We start from the raw sequence: 19,814 nt of genomic DNA on the forward strand, positions 1-19,814 counted from the left end.
ACTTGCATTTTTTGGAAAAAATATTATGTGTGGTTAGTAGGATTTAGAGAAAAAAATTTAACTGAAATAAGGTCCAAAAAACCACACTGAATGGGCCTGAATATGACTTTTAAGTAACTAGTCTTGTAGCCTAGACTATTTACTTCACAATTATGTGAAATTATTCTGTTCTCTCATTCAAAGAAAACTTTACAATGATTTACATTTTTTAAAGTCTGTTTAGGGGCAGCTCAGCTGTATGTGTGGGATTGACAATTATCATGAATAATTCACACCCAGCGAGACAAAAGACACTCCCCCACTGGCTAATGTTCACCCATCAAGGGCTTTGTAAAGCAATGCCCAGCTGAAAAAGCTAGCCCAAACTAAATGCTTATTGTATTACTTGCTGTATTATGACAAAATCAACAGAGTATTCTTAGAGTCTTTGGCACTGATTAGAAAAAACAGATGCTGGCCACAGTAGCATTACCAGAGCCCTCAGAGGATTAAAGGACAAGGGTGAAAGCCTAAGCTGAACAACCATGATCTCTGATCCTTCAGACGTCAATGCATCAAGAATCATCATTCATCTATAAGGGATATCACCACATGGGCTAAGGACTACTTTGGCAAACCTTGGTCAAAGAACTACAATACGTAGTTCCATCCACAAATGCCAGTTAAAACTGTATTGTGCCAAAAGGAAGCCCTATGTTAACAGTGTCCAGAATCGCCATCCACTGGGATGGATTATCACACAAATGCGACAACAAGTAAATGTGCTGTTGCTCACCTTAAGACTTGTTTGGAGGAATAATGGGACAAAATTACACCTGAAACACTTTGTCAATTGGTGTCTTCAGTCCTTAAACGTCTTTTAAAGGTTGTGAAAAGGAACATTACAAAGTGCTAAATGCTTTACTGTTCCAACTTTTTTTGAAATGTGTTGCAAGAACTGAAATTGGTATACGTGTTTATTCAAACAAAAAATGAAACTAAATCATGAGGAACGCTTTCAATAATGTTTGTTGTATTGTCTGCAATGAAATAAAAGTCAAAGTAAACTTAGAAATCACTGCTTTCTTTTTTTATTTACATTTTCAATGCTGTCTCAACCTTTTCTGATTTGAGTTTTTTTTTTACTTTAACTTTGATTAAGTAAAGGCAGTTTTTGTGAGCATAAAAAACGTTCAAAAACAAAATAAAAAATCGGACCGAACACAAAATACATTAAGTAGATTCTTCAATGATACAGGTATACCTTAAAGCAGAACGAGAAACATCAGTACAGTTCTGTCAGGCAAACTCATTAAAATGAGAAGGCAGGCTGGGAAAATCTGACCATTTGGAGAGACTCTCAGAGGAAAAGAGACAGATTGAACGACGGAACATGATGGAGGCTGTGAAAATGCGAGGAGACATGTTATCCAACAGGTTTGAGCCGGTTATGTTGTCAGCTGTCATCATTAGAGGCAGTGATACATGAAGGTTTATGGGACTATAGTTAAAGGAAAAAACAGTCAATTTTAGCCTGACCTCTGTCACACAGCCTCTCCTCAATCACTGTTCTACAGCCAGAATAATGATCTTCAGGTTCCGTCTTTTCAGCTTTAATTCATTTTCAGTCCATAGAACAGTGTGTATACGTGGATTTCTTGTTGTTTCTGTTTGTGCAGGCCCGGTCCAGGAGGAAAATACTGTCAGAAGGCCAATGTCGAGCATAAAGTGTGTGAAGGTCCACCGTGTACAAAGGGTCTGCCTACATTTAGAGACCAGCAGTGTCAATCTCATGAGCGACAGGCCAGTAAGAAGAGCCAGATGTGGACAGCTGTCATCGATGATGGTAAGACTATAGAAATAAATATTGAAAACTGAAACACTGGCCAATTTAGGGGAGGTTTCATGGCTAAATTTGAGTAGCCTGGTGGTAAATCCTCACTGATTGCACATTCCACCAGTAAGAGCAGAGTGTGAAGGTTTAATCAGCATAGTAATAGCGCAGTTATGATTAAAATATTGCAATGAACACAACATTATAGGTGACTTTTCAGAGTTCAAAAGAGGTTAAATTGTTGGTGTGCATCTTGCTGGCGCATCTGTGAACGAGAAAGCAAGTCTTTGTGATGTATCAAGAGCCACGGTATGCAGGGTAATGTCAGCAGACCACCAAGATGGACGTCCACATTCAATAGGAGTAACTGTGGACCGAAGAGGAAGGTGTCTGAAAGGGATATTGGGGTGCTAATCCAGATTGTGTTCAAAAATCATAAAACCACAGCTGCCTAATGTAACCCCGCTGGTCCTACACCACCCAACCCACTCTGAGATGGGATTGAACCGGCAACTTTCCGCTTGGGAGTCGGTTGTTCTACCAAGGAAGCTAAAGACCATGGCATCTAGCTTATGTTGCATGGTTTACCTGCACACCACTTCACTAGCTGTCCTCTGCTACACTCACCCCCTAAACCTTACTCCCATCTGGGTCATGGCATGGCACCAATGTAACCCTGCCAGTCCTACACCACCCAACCCACTTTGAGCTGGGATCGAACTGGTGACTCTTTGTATGGGAGTCGGTTGCTGTAACATGGAGGCTAAACACCATGGACTCTAGCGTCTGTTGCTAGAGGTCAGAGGAATGAGATTTTACCTGCAAAGCAGTTCACTAACCGACCTCTGCTACACTCACCCTCCTAAACCTCGCTCCCATACAGGTCATGGCACCAATGTAACCCCGCCGGTCCTACACCACCCAACCCACTTCGAGCTGTGATAGAACCGGCGACTCTTCATATGGGAGTTGGTTGCTCTAACAAGGAAGCTAAAGACCATGGCCTCTACCGTCTGTCGCTAGAGCACCTTTATCTTTATCTATCTATCTATCTATCTATCTATCTATCTATCTATCTATCTATCTATCTATCTATCTATCTATCTATCTATCTATCTATCTATCTATCTATCTATCTATCTATCTATCTATCTATCTATCTATCTATCTATCTATCTATCTATCTATCTATCTATCTATCTATCTATCGTTCTATCGTTCTATCTCTTGTTCTATCTATCTAATCATCCATCTGTCCGTCCGTCTATCTATCTATCTATCTATCTATCTATCTATCTATCTATCTATCTATCTATCTATCTATCTATCTATCTATCTATCTATCTATCTATCTATCTATCTATCTATCTATCTATCTATCCATCATCTATCTATCTATCTATCTATCTATCTATCTATCTATCTATCTATCTATCTATCTATCTATCTATCTATCTATCTATCTATCTATCTATCTATCTATCTTTCTATCTATCTATCTATCTATCTATCTATCTATCTATCTATCTATCTATCTATCTATCTATCTATCTATCTATCTATCTATCTATCTATCTATCGTTCTATCTATCTATCTATCTATTGTTCTATCTATCTATCTATCTATCTATCTATCTATCTATCTATCTATCTATCTATCTATCTATCTATCTATCTATCTATCTATCTATCTATCTATCTATCTATCTATCTATCTATCTATCTATCTATCTATCTATCTATCTATCTATCGTTCTGTCTGTCTGTCTGTCTGTCTGTCTGTCTGTCTGTCTGTCTGTCTGTCTGTCTGTCTGTCTGTCTGTCTGTCTATCTATCTATCTATCTATCTATCTATCTATCTATCTATCTATCTATCTATCTATCTATCTATCTATCTATCTATCTATCTATCTATCGTTCTATCGTTCTATCTATCTATCTATCTATTGTTCTATCTATCTATCTATCTATCTATCTATCTATCTATCTATCTATCTATCTATCTATCTATCTATCTATCTATCTATCTATCTATCTATCTATCTATCTATCTATCGTTCTGTCTGTCTGTCTGTCTGTCTGTCTGTCTGTCTGTCTGTCTGTCTGTCTGTCTATCTATCTATCTATCTATCTATCTATCTATCTATCTATCTATCTATCTGTCTGTCTGTCTGTCTGTCTGTCTGTCTGTCTGTCTATCTATCTATCTATCTATCTATCTATCTATCTATCTATCTATCCATCCATCCATCTACGTCCGTCCGCCCGTTCGTTCGTCTGCCCATCCGTGGTCCGTCAAGCCTTCAATTCATCTTTCCATCCATCTATCCATTGTTTTTTATTTCTTTCTATAATGTGTTGCTCCTTTTGTCAATTATTAGTTTGTTCTTTCTTTCTCATTCATCAGAACTGTAATATTTTGAAGTATCATTGTAATCAGAAAACAATGTATTCTATTTTATAGTTTTGATACAGAATATTCATTTGCTATGATAGCAAGTCATTTCCAGAAATCATATTGAAACAAAATAACCAAAAACCAGCACAATCCTCGTCCTGTGCACCTGAAAGCTCTCCACTTTGTGACGACAGTCGTAACCGCACTCCCTGTATTTTCCTGCACAATAGCAGAAACAAACTCTAAACACTGGAGAGTCACTTACCCACATTCACTCCATCAGCACCAAACCCTGCAACTTTCATCTTCTCCAGACCGAAGGAGCACCAGCCTCAGCTCTTAAATCACAACACGTCACTCAGAAACGAGCTTGTGATCTTCTTAAGTAGACTCTGTAATACCGTGAGTGCACTTCATGTGTTCTGGCGGAAAGTACACACTCACTTGTGCCTCCTTCAGCTTCAAAGCTCAATTTACTGATAGAGTGAATGCAATAAAACAACATTTGTGAGGAAATTGGAGAACAAACACGCACTTTAAAACTGATGCATGTACATGCGAGGTACCATTTATGTATGCTAAAGTATGATTTTATTCATGTGTGTTTATTTCCCAGAAAAGCCATGTGCTTTGTATTGCACACCCGTCGGCAGTGATTCACCAGTGTTAGTGGCAGAACGGGTGCTGGACGGGACGCCATGTGGACCTTATGAGAGCGACCTGTGTGTCAACGGAAGATGCCAGGTGTGTATAAAAACAAATATATTTTTTTTTATGTACAGTTGAAGTCAAAATTATTAGCCCCCCTGTTTATTTTTTCCCCCAATTTCTGTTTAACGGAGAGAAGATTATTTTAACGCATTTCTAAACATAATAGTTTTAATAACTCATCACTAATAACTGATTAATTTTATCTTTGCCATGATGACAGTAAATAATATTAAACTAGATATTTTTCAAGACACTTCTATACAGCTTAAAGTGACATTTAAAGGCTTAACTAGGTAAATCAGGTTAACTAGGCAGGTTAGGGTAATTAGGCAAGTTAATGTATAATGATGGTTTGTTCTGTAGACAGTCTGGAAAAAAAAATTAGCAATTAAAGGGGTGAATAATTTTAACCTTAAAACAGTTCATAAAAAATAAAAAACTGCTTTTATTCTAGCCGAAATAAAACAAGTAAGACTTTCTCCAGAAGAAAAAATATTATCAGACATACTGTGAAAATTTCATTGCTCTGTTCAACATCATTTGGGAAATATTTTAAATAGAAAAAAAAATCAAGGGGGGGGGGGGGGGGGGGGGGGGGGGTGGGTTAATAATTCTGACTTCAACTGGATATGTTTATTTATTGTTTATTATTTATATCTTCTAACAACAGCAATGCTATTTCTATCTCAAATAAAAACATAACCTGACCTTTTAAGTTACTATATACATACAATGAGTATAGAAAGTATTCAAATTTCCCTAAATTTTCCATTCTTTGTTATATTGCAGCCATTTGCTAAAATCATTAAAGTAATTTTTTTCCTCATGAATGTCGCAGCACCCCATATTGACAGAAAAACACAGAATTGTTGACATTTTTGCTGATTTATTAAAAAGTAAAAACTGAAATTTCACATGGTTGTAAATATTCAGACCCTTTGCTCAGTATTTAGTAGAAGCACCGTCTTGATCTAATACAGGCATCAGTCTTTTTGGGGAAGAGGCAACGAGTTTTTCACACCTGGATTTGGGGACCCTCTGCCATTCCTCTTTGCAGATCCTCTTTAGTTCTGTCAGGTTGGATGATAAACATCGGTGCACAGCCATTTATAGGTCCCTCCAGATTGGCTCAATTGGGTTTAAGTCAGGGCTCTGGCTGGGCCATTCAAGAACAGTCAGGGAATTGCTGTGAAGCCACTGCTTCATTATTTTAGCTGTGTGCTTGGGTCATTATCTTGTTGGAAGATAAACCTTCGGTCCAGTCTGAGGTCCTGATCACTGTGGAGAAGGTTTCCATCGGATATCCCTGTACATGACTACATTCATCTTTCCCTCAATTGCAAGCAGTCATCCTGTCCCTGCAGCTGAAAAACAGCCCCACAGCATAATGCTGCCACCACCATGCTTCACCGTTGGGACTGTATTGGACAGGTGATGAGTAGTGCCTGGTTTTCTCCAACATATCGCTTAGAATTAAGGCCAAAAAGTTCTGTCTTGGTCTCATCAGACCAGAGAATATTATTTCTCACCATCTTGGAGTCCTTCAGGTGTTTTTTTAGCAAACTCTACTGACTTTCTACAACTTTCTCCCATTTCCCGGCTGCATCTCTGGAGCTCAGCCACAGTGGTCTTTCGGTCCTTCTTTACCTCTCTCACCAATAGCTCAGTTTGGCTGGATGGCCAGCTCTAGGAAGGGTTCTGGCCATCCAAAATGTCTTCCGCTTAAGGGTTATGAAGGCCACTGTGCTCTTAGGAAGCTTAAGTGCAGCAGAATTGTTTTTGTAACAGTGACCAGATCTGTGCCTTGCCACAATCCTGTCTCTGAGCTTTTCAGCCAGTTTTTTTTTACCTCATGTATTATTATTATTGAATTGAATATATAATTTATATTTAATGTACATCATATTTAATAAAAATGTCCACAGTTTATCTTTATTGGTAATATAATGGTCCCAAAAGCCAGTTTCTGAACCTGACAATCAGGTTGCCATGGTCCTAACCTTCGACCATCACCCGTTCCACAATGCACCGGCACCTTACGGCTCCCCATGCAGGTAGTGGGTCTGGAGGAGCATGGTCCTATGTCGCTCTTTTGGGCTAAGCCCGGCCGGATTCTGTGAGAAAAAATCTGGCCACCAGGTGCTTGCATACGAGACCCAACTCCAGGCCTGGCTCCAGGGTGGGGTCCCGGCTGCGCCATACCAGGCAACGTCACGGTCCTCGATGTTATTTTACTCATAAGGGGTTATTGAACCGCACTTAGTCTGACCTGTCACCTAAGAAGATTTTACCTTGGGAGATCCTACCAGGGGCATTAGCCACCCGACAACATAGCTCTTAGGATCACTCAAGCACACAAACCCCTCCACCACAATAAGGTGAAGGTTCATGGAAAAGGATGGATAGGGTGAGGAGCTCGAAGTAGAGCCGCTGCTCCTCCACATCGAGAGAAGTAAGCTGAGGTGGCTCAGGCATCTGTTTCGGATGCCTTCTAGAAGCCTACCTAGGGAGGTGTTCCAGGCATGCCCCACCTGGAGGAGGCCTCGAGGAAGACCCAGGACAAGCTGGAGGGACTATTTCTCTCAGCTGGAGATGTCCAGGGTCTAAGACTGCTGCCCCCGCGACTCGGGCCCGGAAAAGCAGTTGAAAATGAATGAATAAATAAAATAATGGTATTATTTAGAAAAATAAAAATCCCATGTCTTTGCTCTCTTAGATGAACAGCCAAAATGATTTTTAAACAAATAAGTTAAGGCAAGAACATTTCTAAATACACCCTCTTTTTCTGAACTGCTTGTTTAAAATTTAAGGTTGTCCGTCACTGATGGCTCCAAACAGAATGCCACATTATAACTATTCATTTTTTTCCCCCAAAAAACCCATCCTAAATTCTTGTCCCAAACTTACATTATTGGCCAAGCCTGCCAAATGAAACATAGATCAGAACAACATGCTGTACAGGTGTCATATTGACTGCAGCTGTCTCCACATATGAAACTGCAATTTGAGAAGGCTGATATGAAATACGTGAGACTTAAGTGTGAGAAACGGCACAGTTATTGAATTTAAGGGAGATTAAACCTGCCTGGGGTGCAGAGCAAGGTTGTTATCGTTTAGCAATTTTTTTTTTATATATACTTTTAGTAAAATTTGCTCTACATTTCTGTTTAGTTTTTGTTTGTTTCATTAATGGTTCTGTTGGTTTTAGTCTAGATTTTATTTCGTGAACACATTTCTCTTAGGAGCGGCCAAGTGGCTCAGTGGTTAGCACTGTCGCCTCACAGCAAGAAGGTCACTTGTTTGAGTCCCAGCTGGGCCAGTTGGCTTTTCTGTGTGGAGATTGCATGTTCTCCCCGTATTCACGTGGGTTTCCTCCGGTGCTCCAGTTTCCCCCACAGTCCAAAGACATGCGCTATAGGTGATTTGGGGCCATAGTGTGTGAGTGTGTGTGTGAATGAGAGTGTATGGGTGTTTTCCATTAGTGGGTTGCGGCTGGAAGGACATCTGCTGATGAAAATATATGCAGGAATAGCTGGCGGTTCATTCCGCTGTGGCGACCCCTGATAAATAAGGGAATAAGCCGAAGAAAAATGAACAAATGAATGAATGAAAACTAATTAAAATGCAAGTGTAAAATATCTAAATGACTTCAAGCTTAATCATCAGTGTTATTGAAAATAGCACTGAAACAATCCTTGTTTTATTAAAACGTATTTATACATACGTGTTTAATAGATCTTTTCTTAAAGATTAAAATGAGATCACACAGCACCAGTTCATTTTCTACTTCAGTTCTATTGACAGTGGTTTACTATAAATCCTTTCATAAAAGTTTTTAAATTAAATTGAAAGCCATCTGATTGTAGTCAGACAGGAATACTGATAAATGAGCGAGGTTAAATTGGCAAGGAAAGCGGCTGAGAATAAAAATTAACAAAAGACTGATGGCGAAAGTCGTCTGTCAGATAAAGACGCATTGCTTTACTCGAACAGCTTCATTGTGACTCCTGCTTCTTCAGTCAAACACGCTGTTGCTCAACGGCCACTGGAAGAGCACACGACTGAAAGGAGGTCACATTCTGCAAGCCGCCTCCACTAATAGAAAGCAGGACCACCAAAAAAAGCAGGTCAACATGTCTGGAAGTGATTTTACTGTGCACTAAAACAAAACACACACCCCCATGCATACACACGCACATTGGTATTGGTGGTTTATGGGGACACCCATTTGCTTATAACATGACCCTACCCCTTAACACAACCCTCACAGCAAACTTGTGACAAATTTTGAATGTCAAAAGACCCAGTTAAGTGTGACGTTTAAGCATTTTGAATTACAACCCAGCAGGCAGTTAGATGTTAATATTAGTTAGATGTTAATATTAGGTTAGATTTAGATCATGACGTCAGGTGACCAAAATTCAATGTCTAGCCAGCGTCTAAGGACAATGTTATTTTGACGTTCAATAAAGCTGTCAAATGACGTTGATATTTGGTTTATTTTAAGTTGTGTTGGAAAGTGGCCAAAATCAAACATTAAGCCCACATCTTAAACCAGCATCATATTGACATCAAATTCTGACATTTATTTGTCAGGTTTAGCAACCAGCATTCAACGTCTGATAGACGTCATGGTGGCAACATCCACACAACGTCAACCTGTAACATCATTAGACGTTGATAATTAGTTGATTTTAGGTTGAAGTTTGGACATTGACGTTGGGTTTTAACGTCAAGTAGAGTTTTATTTCCAAACAAAATTTCCACGACATTAAGGGTACAACGTCAATCTGACTTCATGTTGACGTCCTGTGCCTGCTGGCAAGGACACAGGGCTTGTCCGTATAAACCACATTTGTATTGTACACCTAGATCATAACCATATCATTATACAATTGTGTCCTCATAAAACATATAAACAAGTATACACACACACACACTTGTATATATGTTTTGAGGACTCATAATCCATAGGCGTAATGTACTTTATACTGTAAAAAATGCTTATTATACAGCCTTACACTACCCCTACCTCTACACCCATTCTTCACAGGAAACCTGTGGAATTTTTTGAATGGCAAATTACCCCATTAGGTATGATTTTTACAATGTCATATGTCATTATAATAAAAAATGTCATTGTAAACCACCAAAACCACACACATGCACACACATAATTGTATATAGGGTTTATGAGAACTCTCCATAGGTGTAATGTACAGTATTTAATACAGTAAAAACTGCGTATTATATGGCCTTAACCCACCCATACCTCCTAAGTAATCAATAAATGCAATTTTCAAGCACATTTCAAACAAATAAGCAAATACATTCAAGATTTTGAATGTCCAAAGACCACGTTAAGTATGATTTTAAAGTGTTTTGAATTACGAGAACCATCAGTATACTACTGACTTTGCTACAGTCGCCATTTGAATCCCACATCTACCTACTGCAAAAAGAAATCAACAGCGCAACTGGGTTGCAGTGTATGTTGCCTTATTGAGGTTAAAATGCTTTGAGATTTGAATATTTCGTCAATTGCGTGAGGTGATGAGCTTCATACAAGATCTGGCAACTTGACAAACATGGAAAAAAAAAAAATTTGTAACTAGATTAAGCCATACAAATTACGGGAGTGTTGGCGTCTTACAAATTGTGGGAGTGTAGGACACAAGGCATATCCTTGTAAACCACCTCTATAAGAACCCCTAGGTAATAAAACAGATTTGAAAAGGAGGTGTGATAAGGTGCATTGTTGGCATGTTGTTATTTCGGGGCAACCAAAATAGATTGACGAACTAAAAGCTGGTCTAATTGGCACAAGGTTGAACTTTTTTGCTTTAAAAATCAGTGGATCAGGGTTTTTCTTTTGTTATTTAAAAAGCGTGTTAGTGATAGGTGGGCTTAAACTCACTTACACGTTGCTTATAACACACATAGGGATGCGCAGCAGCACATCAATATATTCACATAGGAAAAATTCAAGGATTAAAATGTCAAAGATTATCATTTGTAGATCGTTTTTCTTGCTGGTGAAGGGTCCATTTTTTCTGCTTTAAAATGCTGTCATCACAGTAAATAGCGAATGTGACAGATACAGATTTTTTGTAACTAGATTAACCCATACAAATTACCGGAGTGTTGGCAGGTATGATGAAGGCATATTCTTGTAGACCAACTTTATAGTGAACCCCTAGCTCATACCCATGTCAATGTACAATTCAGTGTCCTCATAAACTATGTAAACAAGTAGACATACACACGCATAAACTTGTGTGGTTACTGTAAGAGAGTGAAGGGATTCAGAAGGCCCTAAAATTGACTGGATCTCCTCATCCTATAATATAAACAACACTCAGCCCGAGCAGATTTAGGGTCAGATCATGTCCTGGTTTGTCCTGACCACAATCCCAGCAGTCCAGTTTTGGAGTTAGTGCTTATATTCACGCTCTGAATGCTGCTCTTGTGTCAGAAACATCCAGAGGGAGTGGACGGATGATCAGAGCCAGGATCCTCCAGTATAAAGTATGATTTCACTGACCTTTTCTTGTTTATTTATTCCATTCTGCTTCGGTCAGGCTGTTAGACTGGGCCTATTATGCTTTTAACACTTTCATCCTTTAGTGTGTAATGTTATTTGATCATAGCAACAATTTGGGGAATTTTCAAAGCACCAAGTCACTTTAGAAGGAGTTATTCTGTATGTCAGTAACACTCTTACTTATTGAGCTCAAATGACTTTATTGCAGTCCTCAGTTTTCTTTTGGGAATGAAGATGTCACAGTATATTGAGTTGTAAACATTTCCACTCAATACATGTCTGGTTTAGTTGCATAAATAGTGTGTTGTTGATGTTTCACAGATCAATTATATTGATACACATGCACTTTTCCCCCCCAACTGTTTACATTCACACATCACAGAAAAGGGGCAATATCATACACTTGGTGCAATGCGGTGTCAAGCACAATGCAAGTGTTTCAATGTTTGCGAGTTTTAGCCCAGCGATGGGTATTATTTCATGTTTTGCACGACGTTTCTTAAATAGCTAATGCATTTTTGTCCCTTTGGGCTGGTCTGAAAAGGAGGTGTGTTAAAGGGCATTGTTGTCGCAGAGTTTTTTTTTGAGGCAAACTAGCATACACTGACCAACTAAAATCTGATCTAAAGTCAACGGTGCAGGTATATTTTGGGGTTATTTAAAGAGAGTGTTAGATTCGTCTGAACGATCTTACACGCTGCTTGTTACACTCAGGGATGCGCAGCAGCACATAAATATCTTTGAAGGACTGCATCCATACATCTCCATCTCTGCAATGACTCAAATCACTTATTAATTAAATCATCTGAAATAGCAAAGAAAGCGTTCTTGCAGGACTCCCAGAGCTCATCAGGATTCTTTGAATTCATCTGCGATGCCTCCTCCTTCTTACCCAGACATGCTCAATAATGTTCATATCTGGTGACTGGGCTGGCCAATCCTGGAGCACCTTGACCTTCTTTGCTTTCAGGAACTGTAATGTGGAGGCTGCGGTATGAGCTGAAGATTTCCCATTTCCTGTGGTTTGTAATGTAATGGGCAGCACAAATGGAAGGAAGATCTAAACACTGTTCTAATGGTTTAAAGCAGTGGTCTTTAACCACCGGGCTTGGATGAATTGGTACCAGCCACACAAGAATTCAATCATTATTTCATTTTATTTATTATCTGAGTCGGAACGATTTATTATTTTGAACAATCTTTTATTTAAAAAAATGATCATATTCTCTTGCTTACATCTCGATCACTTGAGCTCTAAAATTTAACCCACAAGCAGCAAAATGAGTAAGAAATAGACGTATTTGTGAAGTTTCTTTGCTAAGGGGAAAAGGTTCAGTGAAGGACCCACGAACTGCCAAGGAACAGATCTGCAACCCATATATAAAAAAATCAGGTGATTCCAGCATGTCTGTGCCAGAAGATCAGTTGGAGATCGCAAATTGCGTCTTTTCTAGAGTTTGTGCGCAACTTCGTTATTTCTAATGGAGGTGCACAGCTTGCACTTGCAAGTGGCGTGACATGCTCGAGCCTTCCAGATGCACACAGTTGAATAAACAGCAGGAGCGCACCTCAAGTCACGTGACAAGAACTGACGATCAGCTTCAGCTTGTATGGAAGATACACATTTCAGTAGACTAATTACACTGCAGTGCATTTTAATTTTCTCCATAAATAAAACTTGTATCAGAGTGACAGCAATGTTTTGTCAGCTTGTCATCCGCTGACAACAGTTTATTGTCGCCTAGCAACCTACGAACCATCGCTCGCACCTAAACCCAAACCCCCACCTCCCCCCATGTTTGCGGTAAAATTGTCGAGCATTGGCTGGTCCGTGGTGATAAAAAGATTGGGGGTTTTTATCACCAATTGAAATGGGTAAAGGTTTAGGTTTTGACCAAAATGTTATTTACAAAAAATAACCAGCATTATGTAAACTTTTATGACAAAAATAAAATAAAAAAATATAGTTACCACCCCTGCAGGCACAGTACATCAACATGACGTCATATTGACGTTTTACCCCAATGTTGTGGGGAAGTTGGATTTTGTTTGGAAATGAAAATTGGGTTGATGTCAATATCCAACATCCAACCTAAAATCAACCTAAAATCAACCAAATATCAGCGTCTAATCATGTTACACCTTGACGTTGCGTGGGCGTTACCACTATGACATCTATCAGATGTTGGATTTTGGTCACTTTCCAACAAAACCTAAAATCAACCAAATATCAACGTAATTTGACATCATTATTGGGCGTCAAAATAATGTTGTCCTCAGACACTGGTTAGATGTTGGCTAGCCGGCAGCTAGCTCTCTACAACTCTCGCATGGTCGCCCAATGAAGCTAAGCAGGGCTGCGCCTGGTCAGTACCTGGATGCGAGACCACATGGGAAAGCTAGGTTGCTGCCGGAAGTGGTGTTAGTGAGGCCAGCAGGGGGGCGCTCAACCTGCGGCCTGTGTGGGTCCTAATTCCCCAGTATAGTGATGGGGACTCTATACTGTTCAGTGAGCACGGATGAGACGTTAATCCGAGGTCCCAACTCTCTGTGGTCATTAAAAAGATGTCCTTCGAAAAAAAGAGTAGGGGTTAACCCCGGCATCCTGGCCAAATCTGCCCCATATCATAATTGGCTTCATAACTCTGTCTCCTCTCCACCTATCAGCTGGTGTGTGGTGTGTGCCCTGGTGCAAAATGGTTGCCGTCGCGTCATCCAGGTGGATGCTGCACACTGGTGGTGGATGAGGAGATTCCCCCCTATGTGCAAAGCGCTTTGAGTGCCCAGAAAAGCGTTGTGTAAATTAATTAATTGAATTTTGGTCACCTGACATCATGATCTAAATCTAACCTAATCTAACGACTTATGATGTTGTGTGCCTGCTGGGGTTGTATATAGGTATTGTGCTCGGTGTGCTAACTCGTGAGGATTTACCATTTTCTTACTCGGCAGAAAATCGGCTGTGATGGCATCATCGGATCGTCTGCAAAAGAAGATCGATGTGGCGTCTGCAACGGTGACGGCAAATCCTGCAGGATCATCAAAGGAGACTTCAACCACTCCAAAGGCATGGGTGAGTCAGAGAACAATCCCAGCATCATCTGCGTTCATCTGACATGATTACAAATGTTCAGTCTCGCTGCGGTGCGTCATCAAATGACTCTCCCAGACTCAATCATACACGAGTCTCTCTGTCGGACCACCGCCGCACTTTCTGTCTAGCTGTTTTTAGTTTGGAGGGCTTAATAAAGCAGAGAGAGATGGAAAGCACAGCGAGCATCCTCCTCCTCCATTGATTATGTTGGTTTTGTGTCTCTCAGTCCCTCATAGCCTTTGTAAGAAGGTTTCTACGTGCGTGATGTCAAAACCCAGAGCTGTTCTCAAGTGTTTCTCATGTAAGATGCATGGTTTGATGTGTGTGTGTGTGTGTGTTTGTGTTTGTGTTGTCTATCTGGTTGTGCTGATGGGATTAACACTCAACTGCTCTTGAATTATTGTATTAAACACACCTTTAGACTATAACTATGTTTTTTTAATTCTGAATGATGTTAAAACTTTTCTGAATTGATTCTACTCCTCTCGGGTCATCTGTTATGCTCTGGATTCAGTCCGGATGACTTCAAGGTCACCGTGTGTCTCCCAGAACTGCTTTAATACCGAATGTCCCATCGGTTTTCAGATGTCCCAGCTACAGGCCATCATCGTCCTTTCCACTGCTGAGTTTGGGAATATATGCATGTATTCCCAACCACAGGGAACTATTCAGGACAAAACTAAAGACACTGCCAGCGGTTCTCAGCAGCTCTGCTTTATATGAAGCCACACTGTATGATTCCTGCTGTCTGGGACCAAATCAGAAGTCTTGTGATTTTGCAATGTTACAATAATATGGAAGTTAGTTCAATATCACAGTCTGCAAATTCTCATTTTTGGATTTGAGGATGACAGATTCTGGGCTCTATTTTGACAGTCCATGTGCAGGGCGCAAACGCATTAAGGGCGTTTCAGAATCCACTTTTGCTATTTTAAGGACGGAAAAAGTCCACTTTGCGTCGTGGCGCATGGTTTAACAGGGTTGAGCTTATATTCTTAATGAGTTATAGGTGTGTTTTGAGAATAAACCAATCAGAATCTCATCTCCCATTCCCTTTAAGAGCCAGGCGCCACACCATAGCGCATTTATTATTTACATGACGGACTTTGTAAGTGGAAAAACTGAACGCTTCACTAGAGAGAAAACAGTTAAACAGAGAATCTACAGCGCGAGAATGATAGACGAGCCTCCTCATTGTTTACTTTCACTTTCACTCTCGTGGATAGGTAAACATGTTGTATGCACAGACATCCATTAAGCCTGATTTATACTTCTGCGTCAAGTGATCGGCGTGACCTATGGTGCAAGCCTTGCACGTAGGCGTGCATTTATACTTCTGCGCGCTGTTTCTGTTGCTCTGCAATACACTTCCGAAACACTAGCTGGCAGTAGGTGTCTATGTTTCTCTGTGTCGAGTTCCTTCACTGGTGTTTTGTTTTTTCTGAACGCTACCTTAATGTACAAGTGGCTCAAATTCACTTATTTTGAGGCGGGAACCGGCGGACGTGCAACAACTTTAATCATAAAACACAAAACAGCAGTCTCCATTCATAGCTCCTTCATGGGACTCCACACTTGCAAACACCCGCTGCATCACGCTCATGCGGCTCTCACTTCCGCCAACACTCGTCAGTGCTGACAAGCAGACCAATCACAGAGTTTGCGCTACACGTTACATTCTACACGTTACACGTTACAGCGAGGGGCTATCCGTCCATGCGTAGGCTGCGCCATAGCATACGCGTGGGCTTGACGCAGAAGTATAAATCAGCAAAGATTTGTTTCAAAACTATTTCTAAATTCAGTTCTAATTTCCAGCAAACGAACAAATGAACAGTAATAACGAAGTGTGTTAAAAAACTTATATCCAAATACACATGCTGTGCCCCATATGGTCTAAAACCTGACAGGTGGGCAAATCTAAGCTTGTTTTTAATAAAACAAATATAAATATGCATATAATATATAATACTGCTAATAATAATAACATTATACAAAAGCAAATTGTTATGAATAAACTGAAAAAGCCCCCCGAGATGAAGAAGGCATGAAAGTATGGTTTTTATATTTATGTAGGCTAGAAAATAATATTTCTGTAATATTTTAATCCTTTAATTCTTTGTCGTTTGCAAAGATATTAGCGTATTGCGTACTGGTCTATTGAACCATCTATTTAAGTTCCTCAAAATAGCAACGCTCCAGCAATGCGCCTCAACACACTTCCTTTTTTTGGATCAGAACGCCTATGGGCGCAACGTCAAAACGATTCTTGCGCCGAGCTGAAACTAGCAAACAACAATTGTGTCGCGCCTTGCGCTGCAATGCGCCGGGTGTATGATAGGGCCCTCTGACTTAGATTAATGAAGTAAAACAGACCATCATGGCTATCAATCTTAACTACAGTTTAACTTACATGTCTGACAGGAAAGAAATGATGTTGTACAGACGGTGTGACCTTTACTGCAGTTCAAGAAGCACTGATTGTAACCAGAGGGAATCAATTATGCAGCTTCAGGAGTTTAACTGATCATTTTGGTTTTAAGGGTCAGTGCTTCCCACAGGTTTGAAACATACTTGCGGTGGTAGCTGGATCGCAACACACCATTTACCCACATCACAAAATAGTTAAATATATGCGTTAACTATTTATTTATTATTTATTTTTTTTCATTGATTTTTTTCAGAATGAGTTGTATGCACAATAGTGAGTATAAAGAGTATACAGTATTTTAAGGGAAATAAATAAATAATATTAATTTAAAAAACAGCACTGTGGTCTAATTCAAAACAGTATTACAATACCGTGGTGTACACAGTTAAGGATAAATAGTAGACTTATAATCAATGCCAAGACAAGTCAAAGGAATTTCCCAAAGCTTCTGAAATGACTTGGATTTTCCTTTCAATATATGTCCAATATTTTCCATAATTATGGTTTCTTTAATCAGGATTATCCAATCCTTGACAAGAGTGGGTTCTGTCCCAACCCATTTATTCCTAATTAATTTCCTCCTCAGCATCAGTAGAGGTTTGAAGACATCTGAATGTTGCAGAAGGGGCAGAGCACCTAGTAAGCTAAGTTAATGAAGAGGCTGTAACCTTCTGTTTATGTATCATGGACAGTTTGTCACAAAAATCATTCCAAAAATCAGCAATCAAAGGACATTGCCAATGAAAGAACGTGCCGATACTATTATTGCATTTTGGACATTGAGGTGAAACAGTGTTATATAATTTACTATATTTATTTGGGGATATATAAGCTCAAACTATTTAATTTTTAACAGTAATTTTATGTATTATGACTGTTATATACTGCTTCTTTTAAATTGGTTAAGGTAAAAAGACATACTGTTGAAATTAAAAAGAGATCCACTATTTCTCTTACTTTTATGCTGTTCAGGAGCCTTGTGCACACACACGTCAAACCCGCTTCTCTCTCTCTTTCAGGTTCAAAGCAAACTGGAATGCCAAAGCAGTTTAGATATGTATAAATTATGTAATATATTGATTCAATTCAATTCACCTTTATTTGTATAGCGCTTTTACAATGTAGATGGTGTCAAAGCAGCTTCACATAGAAGATCGTAGTAAATTGAAACAGTGTCAGTTCAGTTTTCAGTGTTTAAGTTCAGTTCAGCTCAGTTCAGTGTGGTTTAATAATCACTACTGAGAGTCCAAACACTGAAGAGCAAATCCAAATTTAAGTTGGCGGTTCATTCTGCTGTGGTGACCCCTGATTAATAAAGCGGCTAAGCCGAAAAGAAAATGAATGAATGAATGAATGAATGATTGACATCCTCAAATTCATAAATAATCAGCAAATGAGAAATAAATGACAGAAAAAGAAACAAAAACAGACAATATTTCTAAAAATTATCATAATTACAAGAATAAAACACGTAGATTATTTAAATAAGGCAAATGCGTTGATTAACCATCACCAATGGTGTACATATATTTTGCAGCCAGTTTAAACATGTCATTTGGTCCTCTCCGAGCATATAGTTACATTTTTCGGAGTAATTTCGATTAAACAATGAATTATTTGCCAGTCAGCTGCGAAGCCAAGCGAAATAGGCTTAAATGAAAAGGGAATGCAAAAACACGTAGGATTAATGATAGCTTTAGAAAGCAAAAGCAAAAGCCGAATCTCTTATATTTTAGAAATCTGGGCCTTATGAACTTTTTAAGTTCCAAAAAGGTTCGTCTCTGTGGTTCTGCTGTGCGCATGAGACTGTCTGTGGGAGTGTTGATGGTTCACATGCATACACAGAACGAAACAGGAAAAAGATTTTCCACTACTTAGTCAATCGCAGATACAAGAAAAGTGTAAAAGAAGGAAAATAATAGTAAAAAAAGAAAATGTGTCACTAAATATTCTTGGGCGGTCGTTAATATACCTGTACCCAAGTAAAGTCTATGTGGGGGAAGCACTGAGGTTTAAGCTAGCTGTACATAGAAAACAGCACTGGTATGTTTTTATCTATAAAGCTGTGTTATGGCCTGTTTCCACTGAGTGGTACCCATAAAGTGGTACAGTTCGGTACGCTTTTATGGCCGTTTCCACTGTCAAAAGGTACCTAAAAGCGAACTGTACCATACCACTTTGGGTACCCTTTCAAAAGGGCACAACAAAAAGGCACCAAAAGGCGGAGCTAGATGCACAGCTGAGCACTATTGGTTTACAGAGATGCATCACTAGCTCGTGGAGAAGCAGGAGAATGAAAACACCAAAGGAAGCGCCATTTTTAAAAACACAGCCGAGACATTACAACGTAATAATATACACATATAATAACAAGCCATGGTCGACCCAAGGTCAAACAAACCTTATCGTTGTCTTGAGCCACAAAGCCAGGAGGAAGAGCAGGATCTGTATGTCGTTGTGTACGAGGCAATCTAAAGCGCGAGCGGTTTCAGTTTCTCCAGAGAACTCACGATCGCTCATGTTCATGTCTATATTTAAAATAATAAACTTCTTGAGCTGATGATAATAACGTGTGCGTGACTGAAGTTCTTCTGACATCGGATCCTTCCAGAAACATTTTAACACGAGAGTGAAGTGCGAAAAATCAAAGCAGAAGCTGGAAAAACAAAGGAGCAAATGATTCTTTCAGCAACCTAAAACATGAACAAACTGCCATGTTTAACTATTATCATCGGCTTTTGGACTATTATGAACTCTGAATGTTGGAATTACTCTCTAACAGAGGTTACATGTGCTGGTGAAGATTAAAGATACAAATGAGAG

At 39.4% G+C, this 19,814-nt stretch overlaps 1 protein-coding gene across 2 annotated transcripts in view; it reads left to right on the forward strand.

The window, feature by feature from the left end:
* Positions 1 to 19,814, forward strand: part of adamts17 (ADAM metallopeptidase with thrombospondin type 1 motif, 17) — a 312,511-nt gene that overhangs the window by 189,701 nt on the left and 102,996 nt on the right. Inside the window, exons 13-16 of one of the 2 annotated variants that reach the window (XM_056461008.1) lie at positions 1,659 to 1,825; positions 4,828 to 4,955; positions 14,419 to 14,539; positions 14,787 to 14,861. In XM_056461008.1, coding sequence (XP_056316983.1) covers positions 1,659 to 1,825; positions 4,828 to 4,955; positions 14,419 to 14,539; positions 14,787 to 14,861 — 491 coding nt within the window. The remainder of the gene's footprint in view (positions 1 to 1,658; positions 1,826 to 4,827; positions 4,956 to 14,418; positions 14,540 to 14,786; positions 14,862 to 19,814) is intronic. The other variant, XM_056461009.1, reaches the window with a different exon arrangement.

The sequence above is a fragment of the Danio aesculapii genome, chromosome 7, assembly GCF_903798145.1.
Source record: "Danio aesculapii chromosome 7, fDanAes4.1, whole genome shotgun sequence".
NCBI lineage: Eukaryota > Metazoa > Chordata > Actinopteri > Cypriniformes > Danionidae > Danio > Danio aesculapii.